Genomic DNA, 21,951 nt, shown 5'->3' with positions numbered 1-21,951 from the left:
TTCTTTTTACAAATACTATGCAGCACAGTACTGCAATAAATGTAAACTATTAACAAAAATAAAGGGAAAGTTTAAAAAAAATTTGACAAGGTAAAGAAACTGTTTCTCTGCTTGTTTCATTTCAACTAAGATGGTTAAAAGCAGCATTTTTCTTCTGCATAGTAAAAAGTTTCAAAGCTGTATTAAGTCAATGTTCAGTTGTAAATTTTTGAAAAAAACACCATAACGTTTTGTTCAGAGTTACGAACATTTCAGAGTTACGAACAACCTCCATTCCCAAGGTGTTCATAGCTCGGAGGTTCTATTGTAGAAGGAAAATAATTGTTTATCCTAGTACTGTTGTCCCACAATTTGTCCACAGTGTTGTAGGACTCATGAAATAATGTAATTTGTTTATCCATACTAATGAGAAGGCACTAGGATATAGAGGAATGAGTTACATTTTAACTAATTTGGGGTTAGCGAAGAAAGTTTTTCTTTACTCTTCCTTAAAACTCTGGTGAAAAAACAAGAGATATTACCAAAAAATATTTTAAAGGAGGTGTCAGGAAACTGCGTGTGTAGGAAGAAAAGCATATTGGGCTACAATTGGCACCACTTGTTCCTCTGGATTCAAAAAGTTGTTTTCAGTGAAATTAAATGTAGCTAGTGTCTGTTTACAGTGCAAGTAATTTGTTCCAAGTGGTGCCAAAACAAACAGGAAGAAAAAACATCAATTGTAGAGTCTGACCTAAATTTCTGTACAGGGACCGTTTAGTATCCCAATTCATTCCCTTTAATGTATGAGTGATTTGAATGCAAAAGGCACCATATGTATATTCTCTATTATAGACTGCAATGTATATAGACCAAAATTATCAGTTTACACAAGTGCAAATGGCACCTCTGATTACTGGATAGCTATTGCTGGTTGAGAAGAAACAAGAAAAAAGGCTTCAGCTAGTCAGCTCACTCAATTGAGGAGAACATACTTGAACTCTCATACTACACAAGATAATCAGAGCAGCTTATTTTTAAATGAACTTGTACGCAACAGTTAGAATCCAGGCAACTGTCACTACAGGACTATCTGATCACTTTAGTAAAACAATTATTTCAAACTTGCCATTTGTACTGCTTTCACAAAAGGTTGGAAATAATGTAGTCCTTTCTTCTTGACAAAATATTTTTCTTGTGTCTTGAACTGAACCAGAGTTAACAGTTGATTCTGTTTAAACAACTACTTTAAATTTAGGGATGGGGGGGGAGGGAATGACTTGTTCCTTGCAACCTGAATTAGCCAGCCACCCCAGATCAATACGCACAATGAGAATATAGGGAAATAGTGTAGCTCTTTCACGTCCCCCTTTTTCTTTTTCAAATAAAAATGTATTTCAAATCATATTCAATGATTCAAGATGTAAAAAAGCCTTTGCTGCCAGTATAAACTGGCTATTTGGTTTCAGCTTCTGTTCCCTTTTAGCACTAACATAGACCAAAAGCTTATTTTAAAAGCACAGCTAGTTTTTGCTATACTTTAAAAAACAAACAAAACAAAACAAAAACACCCACACCAGCTTCAGCCCAAGCCACAGATACATCAAATAAAGCAACTGTAACATGTCTGGAAGGGGGAAAAAAAAAAAGCCAACTTTTAGCCTTAAGTAGGGATCATAAGACCCCCCCTCCCCAACCCTCACTACTTTCTATTAAAAGTTTAAAAAAACAATTCAAAATGTTCTTTTTAAAAAGAACACCTTAAAAGTTAGAATGTTAACTTTTAATGTTACATCCGACACAGTGGGTATTCACCCACGAAAGCTTATGCTCCAATACGTCTGTAAGGTGCCACAGGACTTTGCCAATGTTAACATAGCCTTTATTTCAAAAAAGGGAGTACTTGGGGCACCTTAGAGACTAACAAATTTATTTGAGCATAAGCTTTCATGAGCTACAGCTCACTTCATTGGATGCATTCAGTGGAAAATACAGTGGGGAGATTTATATACATAGAGAACATGAAACAATGGGTGTTACCATACACACTGTAACCAGAGTGATCTAACAAGGTGAGCTATTACCAGCAGGAGAGCGGGGGGGGGGGGGGTGTTGGGGACGTTTTGTACTGATGATCAAGGTGGGCCATTTCCAGCAGTTGACAAGAACGTCTGAGGAACAGTAGGGAGTGGGAGGGGGGATAAACATGGGGAAATAGTTTTACTTTGTGTAATGACCCATCCACTCCCAGTCCCTATTCAAGTCTAAGTTAATTGTATCCAGTTTGCATATTAAATTCCAATTCAGCAGTCTCTCTGAGTCTGTTTTTAAAGCTTTTTTGTTGAAGAATTGCCACTTTTAGGTCTGTAATCGAGTGACCAGAGAGATTGAAGTGTTCTCCGACTAGTTTTTGAATGTTATAATTCTTGACATCTGATTTGTGTCCATTTATTCTTTTACGTAGAGACTGTCCAGTTTGGCCAATGTAAATGGCAGAGGGGCATTGCTGGCATATGATGGCATGTATCATATTGGTAGATGTGCAGGTGAACGAGCCTCTGACAGTGTGGCTGATGTGATCAGGCCCTGTGATGGTGTCCCCTGAATGGATACGTGGACACAGTTTGCAACGGGCTTTGTTGCAACGAGAGATTCCTGGGTTAGTGGTTCTGTTGTGTGGTTGCTGGTGAGTATTTGCTTCAGGTTGGGGGGCTGTCTGTAGGCAAGGACTGGCCTGTCTCCCAAGATCTGAGAGTGATGGGTCGTCCTTCAGGATAGGTTGTAGATCCTTGATGATGCGTTGGAGAGGTTTTAGTTGGGGGCTGAAGGTGACGGTTAGTGGCATTCTGTTATTTTCTTTGTTGGGTCTGTCCTGTAGTAGGTGACTTCTGGGTTCTCTTCTGGCTCTATCAATCTGTTTCTTCACTTCAGTAGGTGGGTATTGTAGTTGTAAAAATGCTTCATAGAGAACTTGTAGGTGTTTGTCTCTGTCTGAGGGATTGGAGCAAATGTGGTTGTATCATAGAGCTTGGCCGTAGACAATGGATCATGTGGCGTGGTCTGGATGAAAGCTGGAGGCATGTAAGTAGGAATAGCAGTCAGTAGGTTTCCGGTATAGGGTGGTGTTTATGTGACCATCGCTTATCAGCACTATAATGTCCAGAAAGTGGAGCTCTTGTGTTGACTGGTCCACGCTGAGGTTGATGGTGGGATGGAAATTGTTGAAATCGTGGTGGAATTCCTCAACGGCTTCTTTTCCATGGGTCCTGATGATGAAGATGTCATCAGTGTAGCGCAAGTAGAGTAGGGGCATTAGGGAACAAAAGCTGAGGAAGCATTGTTCTAAGTCAGCCATAAAAATGTTGGCATACTGTGGGGCCATGCGAGTACCCATAGCAGTGCCGCTGATTTGAAGATATACATTGTCCCCAAATGTGAAATAGTTATGGGTGAGGACAAAGTCACAAAGTTCAGCCACCAGGTTTGCCATGACATTATTGGGGATACTGTTCCTGACGGCTTGTAGTCCATCTTTGTGTGCAATGTTGGTGTAGAGGGCTTCTACATCCATAGCGGCCAGGATGGTGTTTTCAGGAAGATCACCGATGGATTGTCATTTCCTCAGAAGTCAGTGGTGTCTCAAAGATAGCTGGGAGTGCCGGTAGCGTAGGGCCTGAGGAGGGAATCTACATAGCCAGACAATCCTGCTGTCAGGGTGCCAATGCCTGAGATGATGGGGTGCCCAGGATTTCCAGGTTTATGGATCTTGGGTAGTAGACAGAATATCCCAGGTCAGGGTTCCAGGGGTGTGTCTGTACAGATTTGTTCTTGTGCTTTTTCAGGGAATTTCTTGAGCAAATGCTGTAGTTTCTTTTGGTAACCCTCAGTGGGATCAGAGGGTAATGGCTTGTAGAAAGTGGTGCTGGAGAGCTGCCTAGCAGCCTTTTGTTCATATTCCGACCTATTCATGATGACGACAGCACCTCCTTTGTCAGCCTTTTTGATTATGATGTCAGAGTTGTTTCTGAGGCTGTGGATGGCATTGTGTTCTGCACGGCTGAGGTTATGGGGCAAGTGATGCTGCTTTTCCACAATTTCAGCCCGTGCACGTCGGCAGAAGCGCTCTATATAGAAGTCCAGTCTGTTCTTTCGACCTTCTTTTTGTAATCTTGGTAGAAAGCTCTCTGTGGGTTAGTAAGTTGTTCAGAGGTGTGTTGGAAATATTCCCTGAGTCGGAGGCGTCAAAAATAGGATTCCAGGTCACCACAGAACTGTATCATGTTCGTGGAGGTGGAGGGGCAGAAGGAGAGGCCCCGAGATAGGACAGATTCTTCTGCTGGGCTAAGAGTATAGTTGGATAGATTAACAATATTGCTGGGTGGGTTAAGGGAACCACTGTTGTGGCCCCTTGTGGCATGTAGTAGTTTAGATAGTTTAGTGTCCTTTTTCTTTTGCTTCTCTACAAAGTGTGTGTTGTAAATGTTTTGTAACGTCCAGCCATGAGGACGGTTGTGTGGAAGGTATCAGCCACAATATCAGAGTCTTGTTCACCTGCACATCTACCAACGTGATACATGCCATCATGTGCCAGCAATGCCCCTCTGCTACGTACATTGGTCAAAGTGGACAGTCTCTACGTAAAAGAATAAATGGACACAAATCAGAAGTCAAGAACTATAACATTCAAAAACCAGTCGGAGAACACTTCAATCTCTCTGGTCACGCGATTACAGACCTAAAAGTAGCAATACTTCAACAAAAAAAACTTCAGAAACAGACTCCAACGAGAGACTGCTGAATTGGAATTAATTTGCAAACTGGATACCGTTAACTTAGGCTTGAATAAAGACTGGGAGTGGATGGGTCATTACACAAAGTAAAACTATTTCCCCATGTTTATTCCCCCCCCACACTGTTCCTCAGACGTTCTTGTCAACTGCTGGAAATGACCCACCTTGATTATCACTACAAAAGGCCTCCATTTTCAAATATATTGATTTTAATTATAATACAGAATACAAAGTTTACAGTGCTCACTTTGCAAGTATTTGTAATAAAAATAATATACTGTAAAAATGATAAATAGTATTTTTCAATTCACCTCATACAAGTACTGTAGTGCAATCTCTATCATGAAAGTGCAACTTACAAATGTAGATTTGTTACATAACTGCACTCAAAAACAAAACAATGTACAACTTTAGAGCCTGCAAGTCCACTCAGTCCTAGTTCTTGTTCATCCAATTGCTAAGACAAACAAATTTGTTTACATTTACGGGAGATAATGCTGCCCGCTTCTTGTCTACAATGTCAGCTGAAAGTGAGAACAGGCATTCGCATGTCAATTTTGTAGCCAGCACTGCAAGGTATTTACATACTAGATATGCTAAACATTCATATGGAATGATGGCCAAAGCACGAAGAGGCAAAGGACATGCTTCCATGCTGATGACCCTCATTAAAAAAATAATGCATTAATTAAATTTGTGACTGAACTCTTAGGGGGAGAATTCTATGCCTCCTGCTGTTTTACTGGCATTCTGCCATATATTCCATGTTATAGCAGTCTTGGATGATAACCCAGCACATGGTCTTCATTTTAAAAACACTTTCACTGCAGATCTGACAAAACGCAAAGAAGGTATCTATGTAAGATTTCTAAGGATAGCTACAGCACTCAACCCAAGGTTTAAGAATCTGAAGTGCTGTCCATGCTTTTAGAAGTCTTAAAAGAGCAACACTCCGATGCAAAAACCACAGAACCCGAACCACCAAAAAAGAAAATCAACCTTTTGCTGGTGGCATCTCACTCAAATGATGAAAGTGAACAGGCTAATGGCATTTTGAGCTGTATAAGTAGGAGCACTGCCAGCAGATCAAGGGACATGATCATTCCCCTCTATTCAACATTGCTGAGGCCTCATCTGGAGTACTGTGTCCACTTTTGGGCCCTACACTACAAGAAGGATGTGGATAAATTGGAAAGTCCAGGGGAGGGCAACAAAAATGATTACGGGGCTGGGGCATACGATTTATGAGGAGAGGCTTAGGGCACTGGGATTATTTAGTCTGCAGAAGAGAAGAATGAGGGGGATTTGATAGCTGCTTTCAACTACCTGAAAGGGGGTTCCAAAGAGGATGGATCTAGACTGTTCTCAGTGGTACCAGTAACAGAACAAGGAGCAAGGGTCTCAAGTCACAGTGGTGGAGGTTTAGGTTGCCTATTAGGAAAAACTTTTTCACTAGGAGGGTGGTGAAGCACTGGAATGGGTTACCTAGGGAGGTGGTGGAATCTCCTTCCTTAGAAGTTTTTAAGGTCAGGCTTGACAAAGCCCTGGTTGGGATGATTTAGCTGTGGATTGATCCTGCTTTGAGCAGGGGGTTGGACTAGATGACCTCCTGAAGTCACTTCCAACCCTGACATTCTATGCATCAGTCCGCACTGCTTTAGATAGTTATCGAGCAGAATCCATGATCAGCATGGACGCATGTCCTCTGGAATGATGGTTGAAGCATGAAGGGACATATGAATCTTTAGTGCATCTGGCACATAAATATCTTGCAATGAAGGTGTCAAGGTTCCTTCCCCACTCTGAACTCTACGGTACAGATGTGGGGACCCGCATGAAAGACCCCCTAAGCTTATTTCTACCAGCTTAGGTTAAAAACTTCCCCAAGGCACAAATTCTTCCTTGTCCTTGGACGGTATCGCTACCGCTACCACCACCACCACCACGTGAGTTAGACAAAGATTCAAGGAAAAGAACCACTTGGGAATTCCTGTTCCCAAAAATATCCCCCCCCCCGCCCCTTTCCTGGGGAGGCTTGAGAATAATATACCAACCAAATAGGTTAACAAGGTGAGCACAGACCAGCACCTTGGGTTTTTAGGGCACTAAAAACCAATCAGGTTCTTAAAAGCGGAACTTTATTATAAAGAAAGAGTAAAAGAAGCACCTCCATAAAATCAGGATGGAAGGTAATTTTACAGGTTAATCAGATTCAAAAACACAGAAAATTCCCCTCTAGGCAAAACTTTAAAAGTTACCAAACAAAACAAAACAAAAAAAAACACACAAAAATAAACCTCCCTCTTATCCTAGGGAAAATTCACTAGCTAAAACGGAAGATAATCTAACGCATTTCCTTCCTATTACTTACAATTTGTAATCTTAGATGCTTAGTTCAGGTATGGCTTTAGGAGATCTATTTTCCCTGCCCTGGTTCCTCATTGTCCCAGAGACAACACAAAGAAGCACAAAACAAAAACCTTCCCCCACAGATTTTAAAGTAACTTCTCTCCTTATTGATTCTTTTGGTCAGGTGCCAACCAGGTTACCTAAGCTTCTAAACCCTTTACAGGTAAAGGAGGGATTTTATGCTACCCTTAGCTGTATGTTTATGCCAGCCGGCTACAACAGTGTCATAAGAGCGCCTGTTCTCACTGTCAGGTGACAATGTAAACAAGAAGCGGGTAGCTTTATCTCCTGCAAATATAAAACAAACTTTTACAGTGATTGGCTGAACAAGAAGTAGGACTGAGTGGACTTTCAGGCTCTAGGTTTTACATTGTTTTGGTTTTGAGTGTAGTCTTTTTTGTACGCAATTCTACATTTTTATGTTCAGCTTCCGTGATAAGGAGATTGTACTACAGTACTTGTATTAGGTGAATTGAAAAATACTATTTCTTTTTTACAGCACAGATATTTGTAATCAAACATATAAAGTGAGCACTGTACACTCTGTATGCTGTGTTGTAATTGAAATATATTTGAAAATGCAGAAAACATCCAAAATATTAAAACTAATAGTATTCTATTATTGTTTAACAGCGCAATTGATTGCACTGTTAAACGATTAAAAAAATTAATCACGATTGACAGCCCTAATTCAGTATTTGACTTCATATCTGATAGCTAACTGGTACAAAGCCAGCATGAGAAGAACAAAATAATGTTGTTCATAGGCCCTACAAAAGCTAGCAGTCTCTTGAGTGTTTCAGTAAGAGGACAACTGAGCATTTGGAGAGTGGTTTGTTTTAACAGATACACATTTAGATTCCAAACATTTTGTTCCTCTCGCCACAAAAATCAGATCGCAACTTTAAGGTAGGTCAAACTACACATTTAAAGTCACAACAGAAATGAAATCACTGTAACACAGATTTAGCACAAAATCAATATCACAGTTTTGAAAACAAGTGTTACAGATTTTTGTTGGTTCTATGTTTTAATTTATTCAGAGATGAAAAAACTTCTGCTCTTTGCCTATGATCATGATCTGTAGTTCTTTGACTGCCAAGTGCAGTGATTATATGTGCATGACAATCAAGATCTCCAATATCCATGCTCAGGTCAAATTCATGAATTTGAAAAGATAGTTGGAGAATGGAAATGGTGCAGACATCCAGTGCTGAAGATGTAAATACCCAGGCAACAATCCAGACTCAACTAAGGTGCAGCCACTTATTCTAAGAAGTCAGCTCCTATTCTGGAGAAGATCATGAAACTAACCAAAGAATCTCTAAGGTCCTGAGTGTAAGATACTTTCTGTCCTTTAGAGAGTGATTCCTGGAGCATTTTCAGGAACAATGGTATTATACTAGTAGTAATTACTCTTTAAATCTATTAGTACTACACATGTTTAAACTATAAATAGGGCCCTTCATTTTCGGTTTTTATTTTATTCATTTTTTTGCAGGAATTTATCGGTGTTTATTATAACAGGTAAAAATCGGTGGAAAAAAATTATTAACTCTTCTGGGTAAATACCAGGGTTTATTTTGGTAGATGGAAGGACAGTGGGGAAAAAAAAATTTAGTAGATTAATGCTTTGATGACTGGAATTCAATGTTGTTTGCTGCAGAACTAAAACAGAACTCAGAACGCAATGCCACCTCTGAGTTTAAGAAAACTATAAGAAAAGAAAAAGGAGTACTTGTGGCACCTTAGAGACTAACCAATTTATTTGAGCATAAACTTTTGTGAGCTACAGCTCACTTCATCGGATGCATTCAGTGGAAAAGAAAACTTTCATTTGAATAAACAGTTTACTATTATAGACTTAGAACTAATAGCCTATAAATATTTACATTTAATAATTGGGCCACACCATTTACAGTGCATACACCCAACTTCACCCTTTTCTCCTGTTTCTTTTTTAAACTTTTGAATACTTCCTTGGGTCCTGAAAACTATTCTGATACAGATTTTCATTTTCTTCCTACTTTAGTGGCTCAGATCTTTAAATCATTTTCTGCTAACAGCTTAAAATGTGTATGTGGTCGTTCAGATGTGCACATACTTCAGCGCTTGTGTGTCTGTTTATTGTGTGCATCTTTTAGACCAGTGATCACCAACCCGTCGATTGTGATCGACTGGTCGATCCTGGACCCTCTGCCAGTCGATTGTGATCTCCGGGCTGCTAAAAGTCCGGTGGCTGGAGGCTGGCACATCTCTATGGCCCCTGGAAGGAGGAAGGATGGGGAGGTGACTGCAGCACCGTCCCTGCAGCTCCCATTAGCTTGGAACCAGCCAATGGGAGCTGCAGGGGTGGCGCTTGTGGACAGAGGCAACGCACAGAGATCCGCTGCCCTCCTGCCCCACAGGGGTCTGCAGAGATGTGCCAGCCAGCAGCCAGCTGCTTCCGGAAGCTACATAGGACCAGGGCAGGCAGGCAGGCAGGCAGACCGGCCTGAGCCCCGCTGCGCCATGGATCAGAAGTCGCCTGTGGTAAGCGCCTCCCAGCCAGAGCCTGCACCTTGCCCCTCCTGCACCCCAACCCCCTGCCCTAGGCTCAGCCAATGCACACCCCATAGTTGAGAACGTTACACTGATTTGTGACAATCCCTGAAGGATTTTGGATCTATAAACCACAAATGACACTAATAAAAAGTAAAACTCATGAAATGTCCGATGGATTCTAGGAGATTAGGTGCAGTGTGACTATATGACCCCTGCACACAAACTCCCTCCCAGAGCATGCAGCCCTCTCTCTTCACCCCAACCCCCTCGGCCCAGGCTCAGCGAGGAGCCCCCTCCCTCCCACACACTGAACCCCTTTGCCCCAGTCCAGAGCCTGCACTCCCTCCTGCACCCCAACCCCCTGCCCCAGCCTGGTGAAAGTGAGTGAGGGTGGTGGAGAGCAAGTGATGGAGAGAGGGGGGAATGGAGTGAGCAGGGCAGGGCCTTGTGGAAGGGGATCCTTGGTTGACCTTTCATTCAAAAAGTGATCTTGTGTGTAAAAAGGCTGGAGACCACTGCTCCAGACTGATACTTCAGATAGCTTTGCATATACAAACAGACAAATGTATTGTCCTAATACATATCTCATGCAATGTATTGTATTTTCCTAATAAAACATTTTTATATATTTGAATGATACAAAAGTAGGGTGAAAATTAAAAAACTAATACTTTTTATAAAAACAGGATTTTTTTTGGTAAAAATTGGTTTAAACCGAAACAAAAAGGGCATAACTGTAAGTACCATGGAAAGCTACTCAACTTCCTGTCACAAGCATATTCACATAAATCAATCTTGAAAGTTTGTTAGAGGAGAATTCATCAAAACAAGTGTCAGGGAGCACTAACCCAGTCATCTTAGAAGAGAGACATTACTGTAGTACCTAGGCGTGGTAGTCATGGAAGAGGACCCCATTGTGCTAGGCACTGTATAAATACAGAATAAGACGACAGTCCCTGCCCCAAAGAGCTTACAATGTAAGTATAAAACAGAACACAGACAGATCAAGACAGAGGGGTACAAGGAAACCACAAGGCAAAATTGGTCACAATAGGCAGTTGCCTCAGCATGCCAGCAGCCTAAAAGTGGTCACGTTTTTTGTACACTGAAAGGAGAGCGTTACGGAGAGTTTTGAATGAGGTTAATGACAGACCTTTGTGGATTTTTACAGGGAGTTCCTCCAAGCATGAGGAAAAATATGGAAGAAGGCATGAAGGTGCTTGTTTGAACATTTAATGAGTGGGTGATGGAGGGTGGCATCATGCCTAATCCGAGCTGGGAATCTACATCTCAGTCTGCATGAGAAATGATAGGTATGGTGGGGAGAGGCCATAAAAGGCCTTCAAAGTAAAGGTAAGTTCTGTTCAATGCAACAAAGAAGAGGAAGCCAATCGAGGGATGCAAGGAGAGCGCAATAGGATAAGAAAATGACTTTTGCAGCAGCATTCTGAATGGATGTGAGCAGTACAAGATTGCATTCATCAAAGCCAGAGAAGAGGACATTAATCAAGATGAGACTTGTAGCGGTGCAGATGGATAGGAAAGGCCTTATCTTAGAGACATTATGCAGAAAGAACCGACAAAATGTAGATATAGCCTGGATATGAGGACCTAGACAGAGGTCCAAGTTAAAGATGATACCAAGCTCATGGACCTGAGTGACAGTCGGATGGTGGTGTTGTCCAGTGATCAAGAAAGGTAGTGGTGGTGGAGACTAAGAGCTCCGTTATAGTCATGTTAAGCTTGAGTTGATGGCTAGACATCCACAAAAAAGAGGTTAGAGAGAGACAGATCTGGAGTAGAGAGGCAGATCTGCAAGTCATCAACATAGAGACACTAGTTGAATTTGTGTTTGAGGATGAGATGACCCAGAGATAAAATGTAGAGGGAGAAGAGAAGGGACCAAGGACAGAGCCCTGTAACCTGCCCTCTGAAAGTCAGTGAGCAGATAAGGAGGATTCTCCAAAGTTCATGCTAAAGAAGCTATTAGAGAAGTAGGAGAAGAATCATGAGAGGCCAGATATTATAAAAGTTAAGGGATGTCAAGAATTCAAGAAGAGCGTGGTCTGTATTGAAAGCAGCTGACAGACTGAGAATGAGGATGAAGCACTGGTTTTGAGCTTTGACTAGGAAGAGGTCAAAGACTTTGGGGAGAGTGGTTTCAATGGAGCGCAAGGGGCAGAAGCCAGACTGGAGAGGACCTAGGATTCACAGAGTCTAAGGCCATAAGTGACACTATGATCATCTAGTTTGACTTCCTGCACTGGATGGATCTGCAGGTCAGGAACTCCAAACAACTCATTCAATGATCTTCTGAAAAGAAGGAATAAGGTATGGCAGCTGGAGAAGCAAAGCAAGGTATGGCAGCTGGAGAAGCTGGCCCAGGGATGTGTCACATATCAAGGTTATTTAACAAACCACATTAAGTATCTACACTACTTATTTGCAGTAACGTTACCTTAAAGATAGTAAAATGAGAAAGACAAATATAATTAGCTAAGACTAACATTAAACCCATTGAAACCTACATTTTTATTTGCGTAGCATTCAGTTACCTGAAATGCCAAAAAGAGAGGTGACTTCTACACACGCGCACACACTTTCTATCCCTAGAAGCCTCGACCTTCTTTACATTACTCTGAAGGGCACAGTGCAAGACATTAGCATACATTTCTCTCTATTATCTGTATGTTTTTGCTTGGTTTCCAACTTTGATTTTAGTGCTTACCCTAGGGCACACTGACATAATGCTTCACAGTTTATGTTATGTTAAAGTTTTCTATGTATCTTCTACTTTGGAGATACACATTAAGGCCATGTCCACACTGCGCACCTTACAACAGTACGGCTCTGCCACTGCAGCCACGTCATTATAAAGTGTGCTGTGTGGTTGCTCTTTATCGCCAGGAGTAAAACCACCTCCAACAAGGGGGGATGGGGGGGCGGGTATCTTCGTCCCTGGGAGCACGCTTCCGCAGATGAAGCGCTGTCCACACCAGCACTTTACATTGCTAAAAGTTTTCTCGTTCAGGCGGGTGTTTTTTCACACACCCTGAGCAACAAAAGTTTTAGAAATGAAAGTGCCAGTGCAGACAAACCCTAAGACCTATAGAGGGCATACTCCCATCCTTTCCTAAAACTCCTTGGGAAGAAGGGATAAAACCAATTCCCTTGCCCTCACAAATTTATGTCTATACAAAAGATGCCTAAATTTCCCCTAACCTTACAAAGCATATTTCTTAAGTGCTAGACATAAGCGTGGACACAGCACTGAAAACAACAGCTGAAATGAAGATTTCACAGCACTCCTATATAGACAGGCCAGGGACGGGGCATAAGGACGTGGTACCTGAACACTGCCTAGAAAGGGGTGAAATATCAGGAGGCACCTAATCCCAAACTGGTGAGAAGTACTGAGCTTGCTTCTTTTCAAATTTTTGGGGTTCAAGTGATAATTAAGCAAGCAGCAGCTCTCAAGGGTCTCTTTTACATTGCTATGTAACTTTGCACCATGAACTAAACTGGGTGACTAATGGAAACATACATGTATGTTTTGTTCACTTTCTGAATGTACACATGCATACCTACCAAGCAAGCTAGACTCTCTACAAAGGGATGTAGTTATCATCCTACATCGGGGGTTTTAGTAGCAAAAGAACAGCTTTGCTCCTGGGACAGTAATAAATAACACTGACCTCAAGAAGAAAAGGAGTACTTGTGGCACCTTAGAGACTAGCCAATTTATCTGAGCATAAGCTTTCGTGAGCTACAGCTCACTTCATCAGATGCATACTGTGGAAAGTGTAGAAGAGGTGTATGGTAAGGAGAGTGATCACTTTAGATAAGCTATTACCAGCAGGAGAGTGGGGTGGGAGTAGGTATTTTTTCATCTTGTGTGTGTATATAAAAAGATCTTCTACACTTTCCACAGTATGCATCCGATGAAGTGAGCTGTAGCTCACGAAAGCTTATGCGCAAATAAATTGGTTAGTCTCTAAGGTGCCACAAGTCCTCCTTTTCTTTTTGCGAATACAGACTAACACAGCTGTCACTCACCTCAAGGGGACTTTCGTACCAGCAGGCCGGCAGACAAGGACTCAGTAGACAGCCCCTGACCCGCACACCCTACACCAATAGGCCTCTACCCACGGCGACTCCCAACCCCCCGAGTTCCGTCACCCCCATGCTCTCGCCTCCTCAAGAGCCAACCCCTGACAGGCCCGGCCCACGTGCCTGCCCCATGGAGGATGTCAGCGACCTCCCCCGTGGGCGGGAGAGCAGGGAAATAGCCGGCCCCACTTAGGCCCAGCCGCTCCCTTTGTCCAGTGGCTCCCTCCGCGGTAGCCGGGACAGGAGGAGGCGGCAGGGAGAAGGAAATCCCCGACAGGGCCCATGGAGCTCCCCCCCAGGCTATGCCAGGCCGGCTACAGCCCACAACCCACCCGACCCAGACTCTTCCTCCGCACAGCTGCGATCCCGACCGCGTCCCCCCTACCTTCGTTCGCTAAATCCGCCATTTTACTTCCTCAATCACTCCCAGAGTGCAGCGCGCGGCCAGCCGGACACCGACTTACAACAGACACAGCGACGGAGCGCATGCGCGGCGTGTCCCGCGCCCCAGTCAAGACAGGAGACACAGCGCATGCTCCGTTGGACATGGCTCCTCACTGTCGTAGTACGCATGCTCTGACAACAACAGTTCTCTTCATTCCGCTGCTCACGGTTAGAAAAATAGTGCGCCTGCGCCAAACCCACCCGCTACAGGAATATCAGAGACTCTGAGGGAGGCGTGGAGTCCGACTCCGCATCCAGAGGAACATGGAGCATGCGCACAAATACACACTCCACAGTTCCGAAACTCCAAGCCACATAATATCCCTCCCCGCCTCTGCCCTCGGGCCAGGGCGGGGCGCAGAGGCTCAGGCGTGTGACTGCCCTGCTCCAGCCACGCCCAAGGCACCGCTACCACAGCGCGGCCGAGGCCCTAAAGACCCCGCCCCCCTCGGCTCCTCCCCGCCACCTTCCTCCACAGCCACCTCCCCGCCCCCCTGGGTACCTCACCTCCCGCCTTCCCCCACAGCCACCTACCCGCCCCCCTCGGCTCCTCCCCGCCACCTTCCCCCATAGCCACCTCCCCGCCCCCCTGGGTACCTCACCCCCACCTTCCCCCATAGCCACCTCCCCGCCCCCCTGGGTACCTCACCCCCACCTCCACCTCCCCGCCCCCCTCGGCTCCTCCCCGCCACCTTCCTCCACAGCCACCTCCCCGCCCCCCTGGGTACCTCACCTCCCGCCTTCCCCCACAGCCACCTACCCGCCCCCCTGGGTACCTCACCTCCCGCCTTCCCCCACAGCCACCTCCCCGCCCCCCTCGGCTCCTCCCCGCCACCTTCCTCCACAGCCACCTCCCCGCCCCCCTGGGTACCTCACCCCCACCTCCACCTCCCCGCCCCCCTCGGTACCTCACCTCCCGCCTTCCCCCATAGCCACCTCCCCGCCCCCCTGGGTACCTCACCTCCCGCCTTCCCCCACAGCCACCTCCCCGCCCCCCTCGGCTCCTCCCCGCCACCTTCCTCCACAGCCACCTCCCCGCCCCCCTGGGTACCTCACCCCCACCTCCAGCACCCCGCCCCCCTCGGTACCTCACCTCCCGCCTTCCCCCATAGCCACCTCCCCGCCCCCCTGGGTACCTCACCTCCCGCCTTCCCCCACAGCCACCTACCCGCCCCCCTCGGTACCTCACCTCCCGCCTTCCCCCATAGCCACCTCCCCGCCCCCCTGGGTACCTCACCTCCCGCCTTCCCCCACAGCCACCTACCCGCCCCCCTCGGCTCCTCCCCGCCACCTCCCCCCATAGCCACCTCCCCGCCCCCCTGGGTACCTCACCCCCACCTTCCCCCATAGCCACCTCCCCGCCCCCCTGGGTACCTCACCCCCACCTCCAGCACCCCGCCCCCCTCGGTACCTCACCTCCCGCCTTCCCCCATAGCCACCTCCCCGCCCCCCTGGGTACCTCACCTCCCGCCTTCCCCCACAGCCACCTACCCGCCCCCCTCGGCTCCTCCCCGCCACCTTCCCCCATAGCCACCTCCCCGCCCCCCTGGGTACCTCACCCCCACCTCCAGCACCCCGCCCCCCTCGGTACCTCACCTCCCGCCTTCCCCCACAGCCACCTACCCGCCCCCCTCGGCTCCTCCCCGCCACCTTCCCCCATAGCCACCTCCCCGCCCCCCTGGGTACCTCACCCCCACCTTCCCCCATAGCCACCTCCCCGCCCCCCTGGGTACCTCACCCCCACCTCCACCTCCCCGCCCCCCTCGGCTCCTCCCCGCCACCTTCCTCCACAGCCACCTCCCCGCCCCCCTGGGTACCTCACCCCCACCTCCAGCACCCCGCCCCCCTCGGTACCTCACCTCCCGCCTTCCCCCATAGCCACCTCCCCGCCCCCCTGGGTACCTCACCTCCCGCCTTCCCCCACAGCCACCTACCCGCCCCCCTCGGCTCCTCCCCGCCACCTTCCCCCATAGCCACCTCCCCGCCCCCCTGGGTACCTCACCCCCACCTCCAGCACCCCGCCCCCCTCGGTACCTCACCTCCCGCCTTCCCCCATAGCCACCTCCCCGCCCCCCTGGGTACCTCACCTCCCGCCTTCCCCCACAGCCACCTACCCGCCCCCCTCGGTACCTCACCTCCCGCCTTCCCCCATAGCCACCTCCCCGCCCCCCTGGGTACCTCACCTCCCGCCTTCCCCCACAGCCACCTACCCGCCCCCCTCGGCTCCTCCCCGCCACCTTCCCCCATAGCCACCTCCCCGCCCCCCTGGGTACCTCACCCCCACCTCCAGCACCCCGCCCCCCTCGGTACCTCACCTCCCGCCTTCCCCCATAGCCACCTCCCCGCCCCCCTGGGTACCTCACCTCCCGCCTTCCCCCACAGCCACCTCCCCGCCCCCCTGGGTACCTCACCTCCTGCCTTCCCCCACAGCCACCTCCCCGCCCCCCTCGGCTCCTCCCCGCCACCTTCCCCCATAGCCACCTCCCCGCCCCCCTGGGTACCTCACCCCCACCTCCACCTCCCCGCCCCCCTCGGCTCCTCCCCGCCACCTTCCTCCACAGCCACCTCCCCGCCCCCCTGGGTACCTCACCTCCCGCCTTCCCCCACAGCCACCTACCCGCCCCCCTGGGTACCTCACCTCCCGCCTTCCCCCACAGCCACCTCCCCGCCCCCCTCGGCTCCTCCCCGCCACCTTCCTCCACAGCCACCTCCCCGCCCCCCTGGGTACCTCACCCCCACCTCCAGCACCCCGCCCCCCTCGGTACCTCACCTCCCGCCTTCCCCCATAGCCACCTCCCCGCCCCCCTGGGTACCTCACCTCCCGCCTTCCCCCACAGCCACCTCCCCGCCCCCCTGGGTACCTCACCTCCCGCCTTCCCCCACAGCCACCTCCCCGCCCCCCTCGGCTCCTCCCCGCCACCTTCCTCCACAGCCACCTCCCCGCCCCCCTGGGTACCTCACCCCCACCTCCAGCACCCCGCCCCCCTGGGTACCTCACCTCCCGCCTTCCCCCATAGCCACCTCCCCGCCCCCCTGGGTACCTCACCCCCACCTCCACCTCCCCGCCCCCCTCGGCTCCTCCCCGCCACCTTCCTCCACAGCCACCTCCCTGCCCCCCTGGGTACCTCACCTCCCGCCTTCCCCCACAGCCACCTACCCGCCCCCCTGGGTACCTCACCTCCCGCCTTCCCCCACAGCCACCTCCCCGCCCCCCTCGGCTCCTCCCCGCCACCTTCCTCCACAGCCACCTCCCCGCCCCCCTGGGTACCTCACCCCCACCTCCACCTCCCCGCCCCCCTCGGCTCCTCCCCACCACCTTCCTCCACAGCCACCTCCCCCCCCCTGGGTACCTCACCTCCCGCCTTCCCCCATAGCCACCTCCCCGCCCCCCTCGGCTCCTCCCCGCCACCTTCCTCCACAGCCACCTCCCCGCCCCCCTGGGTACCTCACCTCCAGCACCCCGCCCCCCTCGGTACCTCACCTCCCGCCTTCCCCCATAGCCACCTCCCCGCCCCCCTGGGTACCTCACCCCCACCTCCAGCACCCCGCCCCCCTCGGTACCTCACCTCCCGCCTTCCCCCATAGCCACCTCCCCGCCCCCCTGGGTACCTCACCCCCACCTCCACCTCCCCGCCCCCCTCGGCTCCTCCCCGCCACCTTCCTCCACAGCCACCTCCCCGCCCCCCTGGGTACCTCACCTCCACCTCCACCTCCCCGCCCCCCTCGGCTCCTCCCCGCCACCTTCCTCCACAGCCACCTCCCCGCCCCCCTGGGTACCTCACCCCCACCTCCAGCACCCCGCCCCCCTCGGCTCCTCCCCGCCACCTTCCTCCACAGCCACCTCCCCGCCCCCCTGGTTACCTCACCTCCCGCCTTCCCCCATAGCCACCTCCCCGTCCCCCTCGGCTCCTCCCTGCCACCTTCCTCCACAGCCACCTCCCCGCCCCCCTGGGTACCTCACCCCCACCTCCAGCACCCCGCCCCCCTCGGCTCCTCCCTGCCACCTTCCTCCACAGCCACCTCCCCGCCCCCCTGGGTACCTCACCCCCACCTCCAGCACCCCGCCCCCCTCGGTACCTCACCCCCGCCTTTCTCCACAGCCACCTCCCCTCCCCCCTCGGCTCCTCACCCCTGCCTACCTCCACAGCCACCTCCCCGCCCCCCTCGGTACCTCACCCCCCGCCTTCCTCCACAGCCACCTCCCTGCACCGCTCGATACCTCACCGCCACCTTCCTCCACAGCCACCTCCCCGCCCCCCTGGGTACCTCACCCCCACCTCCAGCACCCCGCCCCCCTCGGTACCTCACCCCCGCCTTTCTCCACAGCCACCTCCCCTCCCCCCTCGGCTCCTCACCCCTGCCTACCTCCACAGCCACCTCCCCGCCCCCCTCGGTACCTCACCCCCCGCCTTCCTCCACAGCCACCTCCCTGCACCGCTCGATACCTCACCGCCACCTCCAGCACCCCGCCCCCCTCGGCTCCTCCCTGCCACCTTCCTCCACAGCCACCTCCCTGCACCCCTCAGTACCTCACCCCCACCTCCAGAGGGGAGGGATAGCTCAGTGGTTTGAGCATTGGCCTGCTAAATCCAGGGTTGTGAGTTCAATCCTTGAGGGGGCCATTTAGGGATCTGGGGCAAAAATTGGGGATTGGTCCTGCTTTGAGCAGGGGGTTGGAGTAGATGACCTCCTGAGGTCCCTTCCAACCTTGATATTCTATGATTCCAGCACCCCGCCCCCCTCGGCTCCTCACCCCTGCCTTCCTCCACAGCCACCTCCCCACCCTGCTCAGTACCTCACCCCCGCCTATCTCCACAGCCACCTCCCTGCCCCCTCGGCTCCTCACCGCCACCTCCAGCACCCTGCCCCCCTCAGCTCCTCACCGCCACCACCCCGCCCCCCTTGGTTCCTCGCCACCTCCCCACCCACCTCCAGCCCCCCGCCCCCCTCAGCTCCTCACCCCCACCTTCTTCCCGGGCCAACTTCCTTGCCCCCCCTCAGTACCTCGCCCCCCGCCTTCTGCCACAGCCACCTCCCCGCCCCCCTCGGTACCTCCCCGCCACGTCCAGCACCCCGCCCCCCTCAGCTCCTCACCGCCATCTTCCTTCACAGCCACCTCCCCGCCCCCCTCGGTACCTCACCCCCAGCTCCAGCACCCCGCCCCCCTCAGCTCCTCACCAACCCCTTTCCTCCACAGCCATCTCCCTACTCCGCTCAGTCCCTCACAATTGTGTTCCCCCTCATTCATTGCCCCTGCCTGCCCCTCAGTTCCCCCACTGCCGCGCTCCCCACATCCACCATCTGACTTCCTACTGCCAACTTTATCCACAGCTACATGCCCCACATCCACCATCCCACCCCCTCAGCCCCTCACCGCTACCTTCCTCCACAGCCACTGCCTCTGCCCCCTCAACCCTTCACCGCTGTTTCCCTACATTCCCTGCCCACTCTCGGTCCCTCTCTGCCACATGCCCCACATCCACTGTCCCAACCACCTCAGCCCCCTACTGCCACCTTCCTCCACAGCCATGTGCCCCACATCCACCACCCTGGCCCCGCTCAACTCCTCACCACCGTGTTCCCCCACATCATTATGCGTACTCAGCCCACCATCACCACATTCTCCTACATCCAACGTCTCCACCCTACACTCAGTGCCCCATTGCCACATTCCCCGACATCCACCATTCCTGCCTCACTGCCACGTTCCCCCACATCCACCACCTGCATCTCACACTCATCCCCCCCCCCCGAACCACCATGTTCCCTCATAAACTGTCTGTGCCCCAGGCTCAGCTCCCCATCACCATGTTCCCCCTCATCCATTGCCTGCACCCCACTGTTGCCGGCACCCAGTGCCAGAGGCGAACAACAGCAAGGTTCGTTGCCCGGTGTGCGTCACCCAATAATCACAACGGGGTGGAGAAGCAGAAAAGTTTATTTGAAGCTTCAAAGAAGGTACAGGGAGAATAGAATCTCAAATCCTGCACACAGAGCAGGAAGTTACACAGGCTTTTATACATCCTTTCTTCAGCATACTTATCCAATAGCAAGCTGCCCTAAGTATCCATATAGCCAGCCAATCCAGTTACCAGCTAGTTCCCTTGTTCTCTGTACCATCTGTTAAATCATACATAAAGCTGCTTTATTCAGCATTGTTCTTCCATAGCTGCCCTGTTTGCCCTGTTTAGTTTCAGGCAGCCTGACTCTGCAACATATTGTTGCAGATCCTCAGCATAACTGCTGCGAGTGCTTCCAGGCTGGGGTGGGGGTCCAAGGACACTTGGGCCTAGTGCGAGGGGGCTTCATCAACACTCGTGGTCTTCCATCCCCTCGAGTTACCTAGTGGCCATGCCCAGTGTCCCCAACACCACACTCAGCTCATCACCACGTTCCCCCACATTCGCCACCCCCATCCCCCACTCAACTCACCATCACCATATCCACAGCCCATCATCACCACATTCCCTCTCAACCACCACCACGCCCAGCCCATCATCACCACTTTTCCCCTCATCCACCATCCATGTCCCACACTCAGCCCATCATCACCTCATTCCCTCACATCCATCACCCGCACCCAGCCCCATATCCCACCTGTTATCACCATGTTCTCTCACATCCACTGCCCATGCCCTGCCCCACACTCAACCATTATCAAAGAATCATAGAAATGTAGGACTGGAAGGGACCTCGGTAGGTCATGATGTCCAGTCCCCTGCACTGAGGCAGGACTAAGTCCTACCTATACCATTCCTAACAGGTTTTTGTCTAACCTGTTTTTAAAAATCTTTTATGACTGGGATTTCACAACCTTCCTAGGTAACTTATTCTAGTGCTTCCTTGCAGTTATGAAGTTTTTCCTCATGCCTAACCTAAATCTCCTTTGCTGCAATTTAAGCCCATTACTTCTTGTCCTCCCCTCAGTGGTTAAGGAGAACAATTTATTACCAGGCCATTTCTCCAGTTTGTCAAAATCATTTTGAATTCTAATCCTGGCCTCCAAAGCACTTGCAACCCCTCCCATCTTTGTATCCTCTGCAAATGTTATAAGGGTACTCTCTATGCCATTAGCCAAATCATTTATGAAAATATTGAATAGAAGCAGACCCAGAACCGATGCCTGTGGAACCCCACTTGATATGCCCTTCCAGGTGAATTTTGAACTATTGATAACTACTCTCTGAGTATGGTTTTCCAGCCAGTTGTGCAACTACCTTATGGTAGGTTAATCTCTAGGCTATATTTCTCTGTTTTCTTCATGAGAAGGTCATGTGAGACACTATCAAAAGCCTTACTAAAGTCAAGATGTATCACATCTACTGCTTCACCCCATCCACAAGGCTTGTCAACTTGTCCTGACTTTCCTGATTTTTCATTTGTTGTCATCCCCATATTCATTTGTAGCCTGGGTCCACTGGCTCCTCCCCTGAGGCTAAGCAGGAGGGCCTTGAGCTATGGGCAGGCTTATGCCTTAATTCTGGCATTTTCTAACTTTTGAATGCCTGAATTTACAACTTTAATAGTGTTATTTTAACTTAGTTTTTGATGTGCAATTTCCTAGGTTTTTTAAAAAGCAAACTGGAAAAAAAAAACAGAAATGCCATCATGCAGCATCATATTGACACCACATGGGTCATCAGGGGTCAAAAGTTTATAAAAAGTATAACTCGGCCAT

At 50.3% G+C, this 21,951-nt stretch overlaps 1 protein-coding gene across 7 annotated transcripts in view; it reads right to left on the bottom strand.

Moving 5' to 3' along the window:
* The window catches only part of RANBP3 (RAN binding protein 3), a 174,962-nt gene extending 160,319 nt beyond the window's left edge, over window positions 1-14,643 (bottom strand). The window contains exon 1 of one of the 7 annotated variants that reach the window (XM_075123100.1): window positions 14,215-14,643. In XM_075123100.1, coding sequence (XP_074979201.1) covers window positions 14,215-14,236 — 22 coding nt within the window. In that variant the 5' untranslated portion in view covers window positions 14,237-14,643. The remainder of the gene's footprint in view (window positions 1-14,214) is intronic. The other 6 variants (XM_048830695.2, XM_048830697.2, XM_075123101.1 and 3 more) reach the window with 6 other exon arrangements.
* Window positions 14,644-21,951: the final 7,308 nt, after the last annotated feature.

Source organism: Caretta caretta, chromosome 25 (assembly GCF_965140235.1).
Source record: "Caretta caretta isolate rCarCar2 chromosome 25, rCarCar1.hap1, whole genome shotgun sequence".
In the NCBI taxonomy this organism is placed as follows: domain Eukaryota; kingdom Metazoa; phylum Chordata; order Testudines; family Cheloniidae; genus Caretta; species Caretta caretta.
The sequence above is the reverse complement of the archived record's forward strand: the minus strand, read 5'-3'. Positions and strand labels throughout refer to the sequence as shown.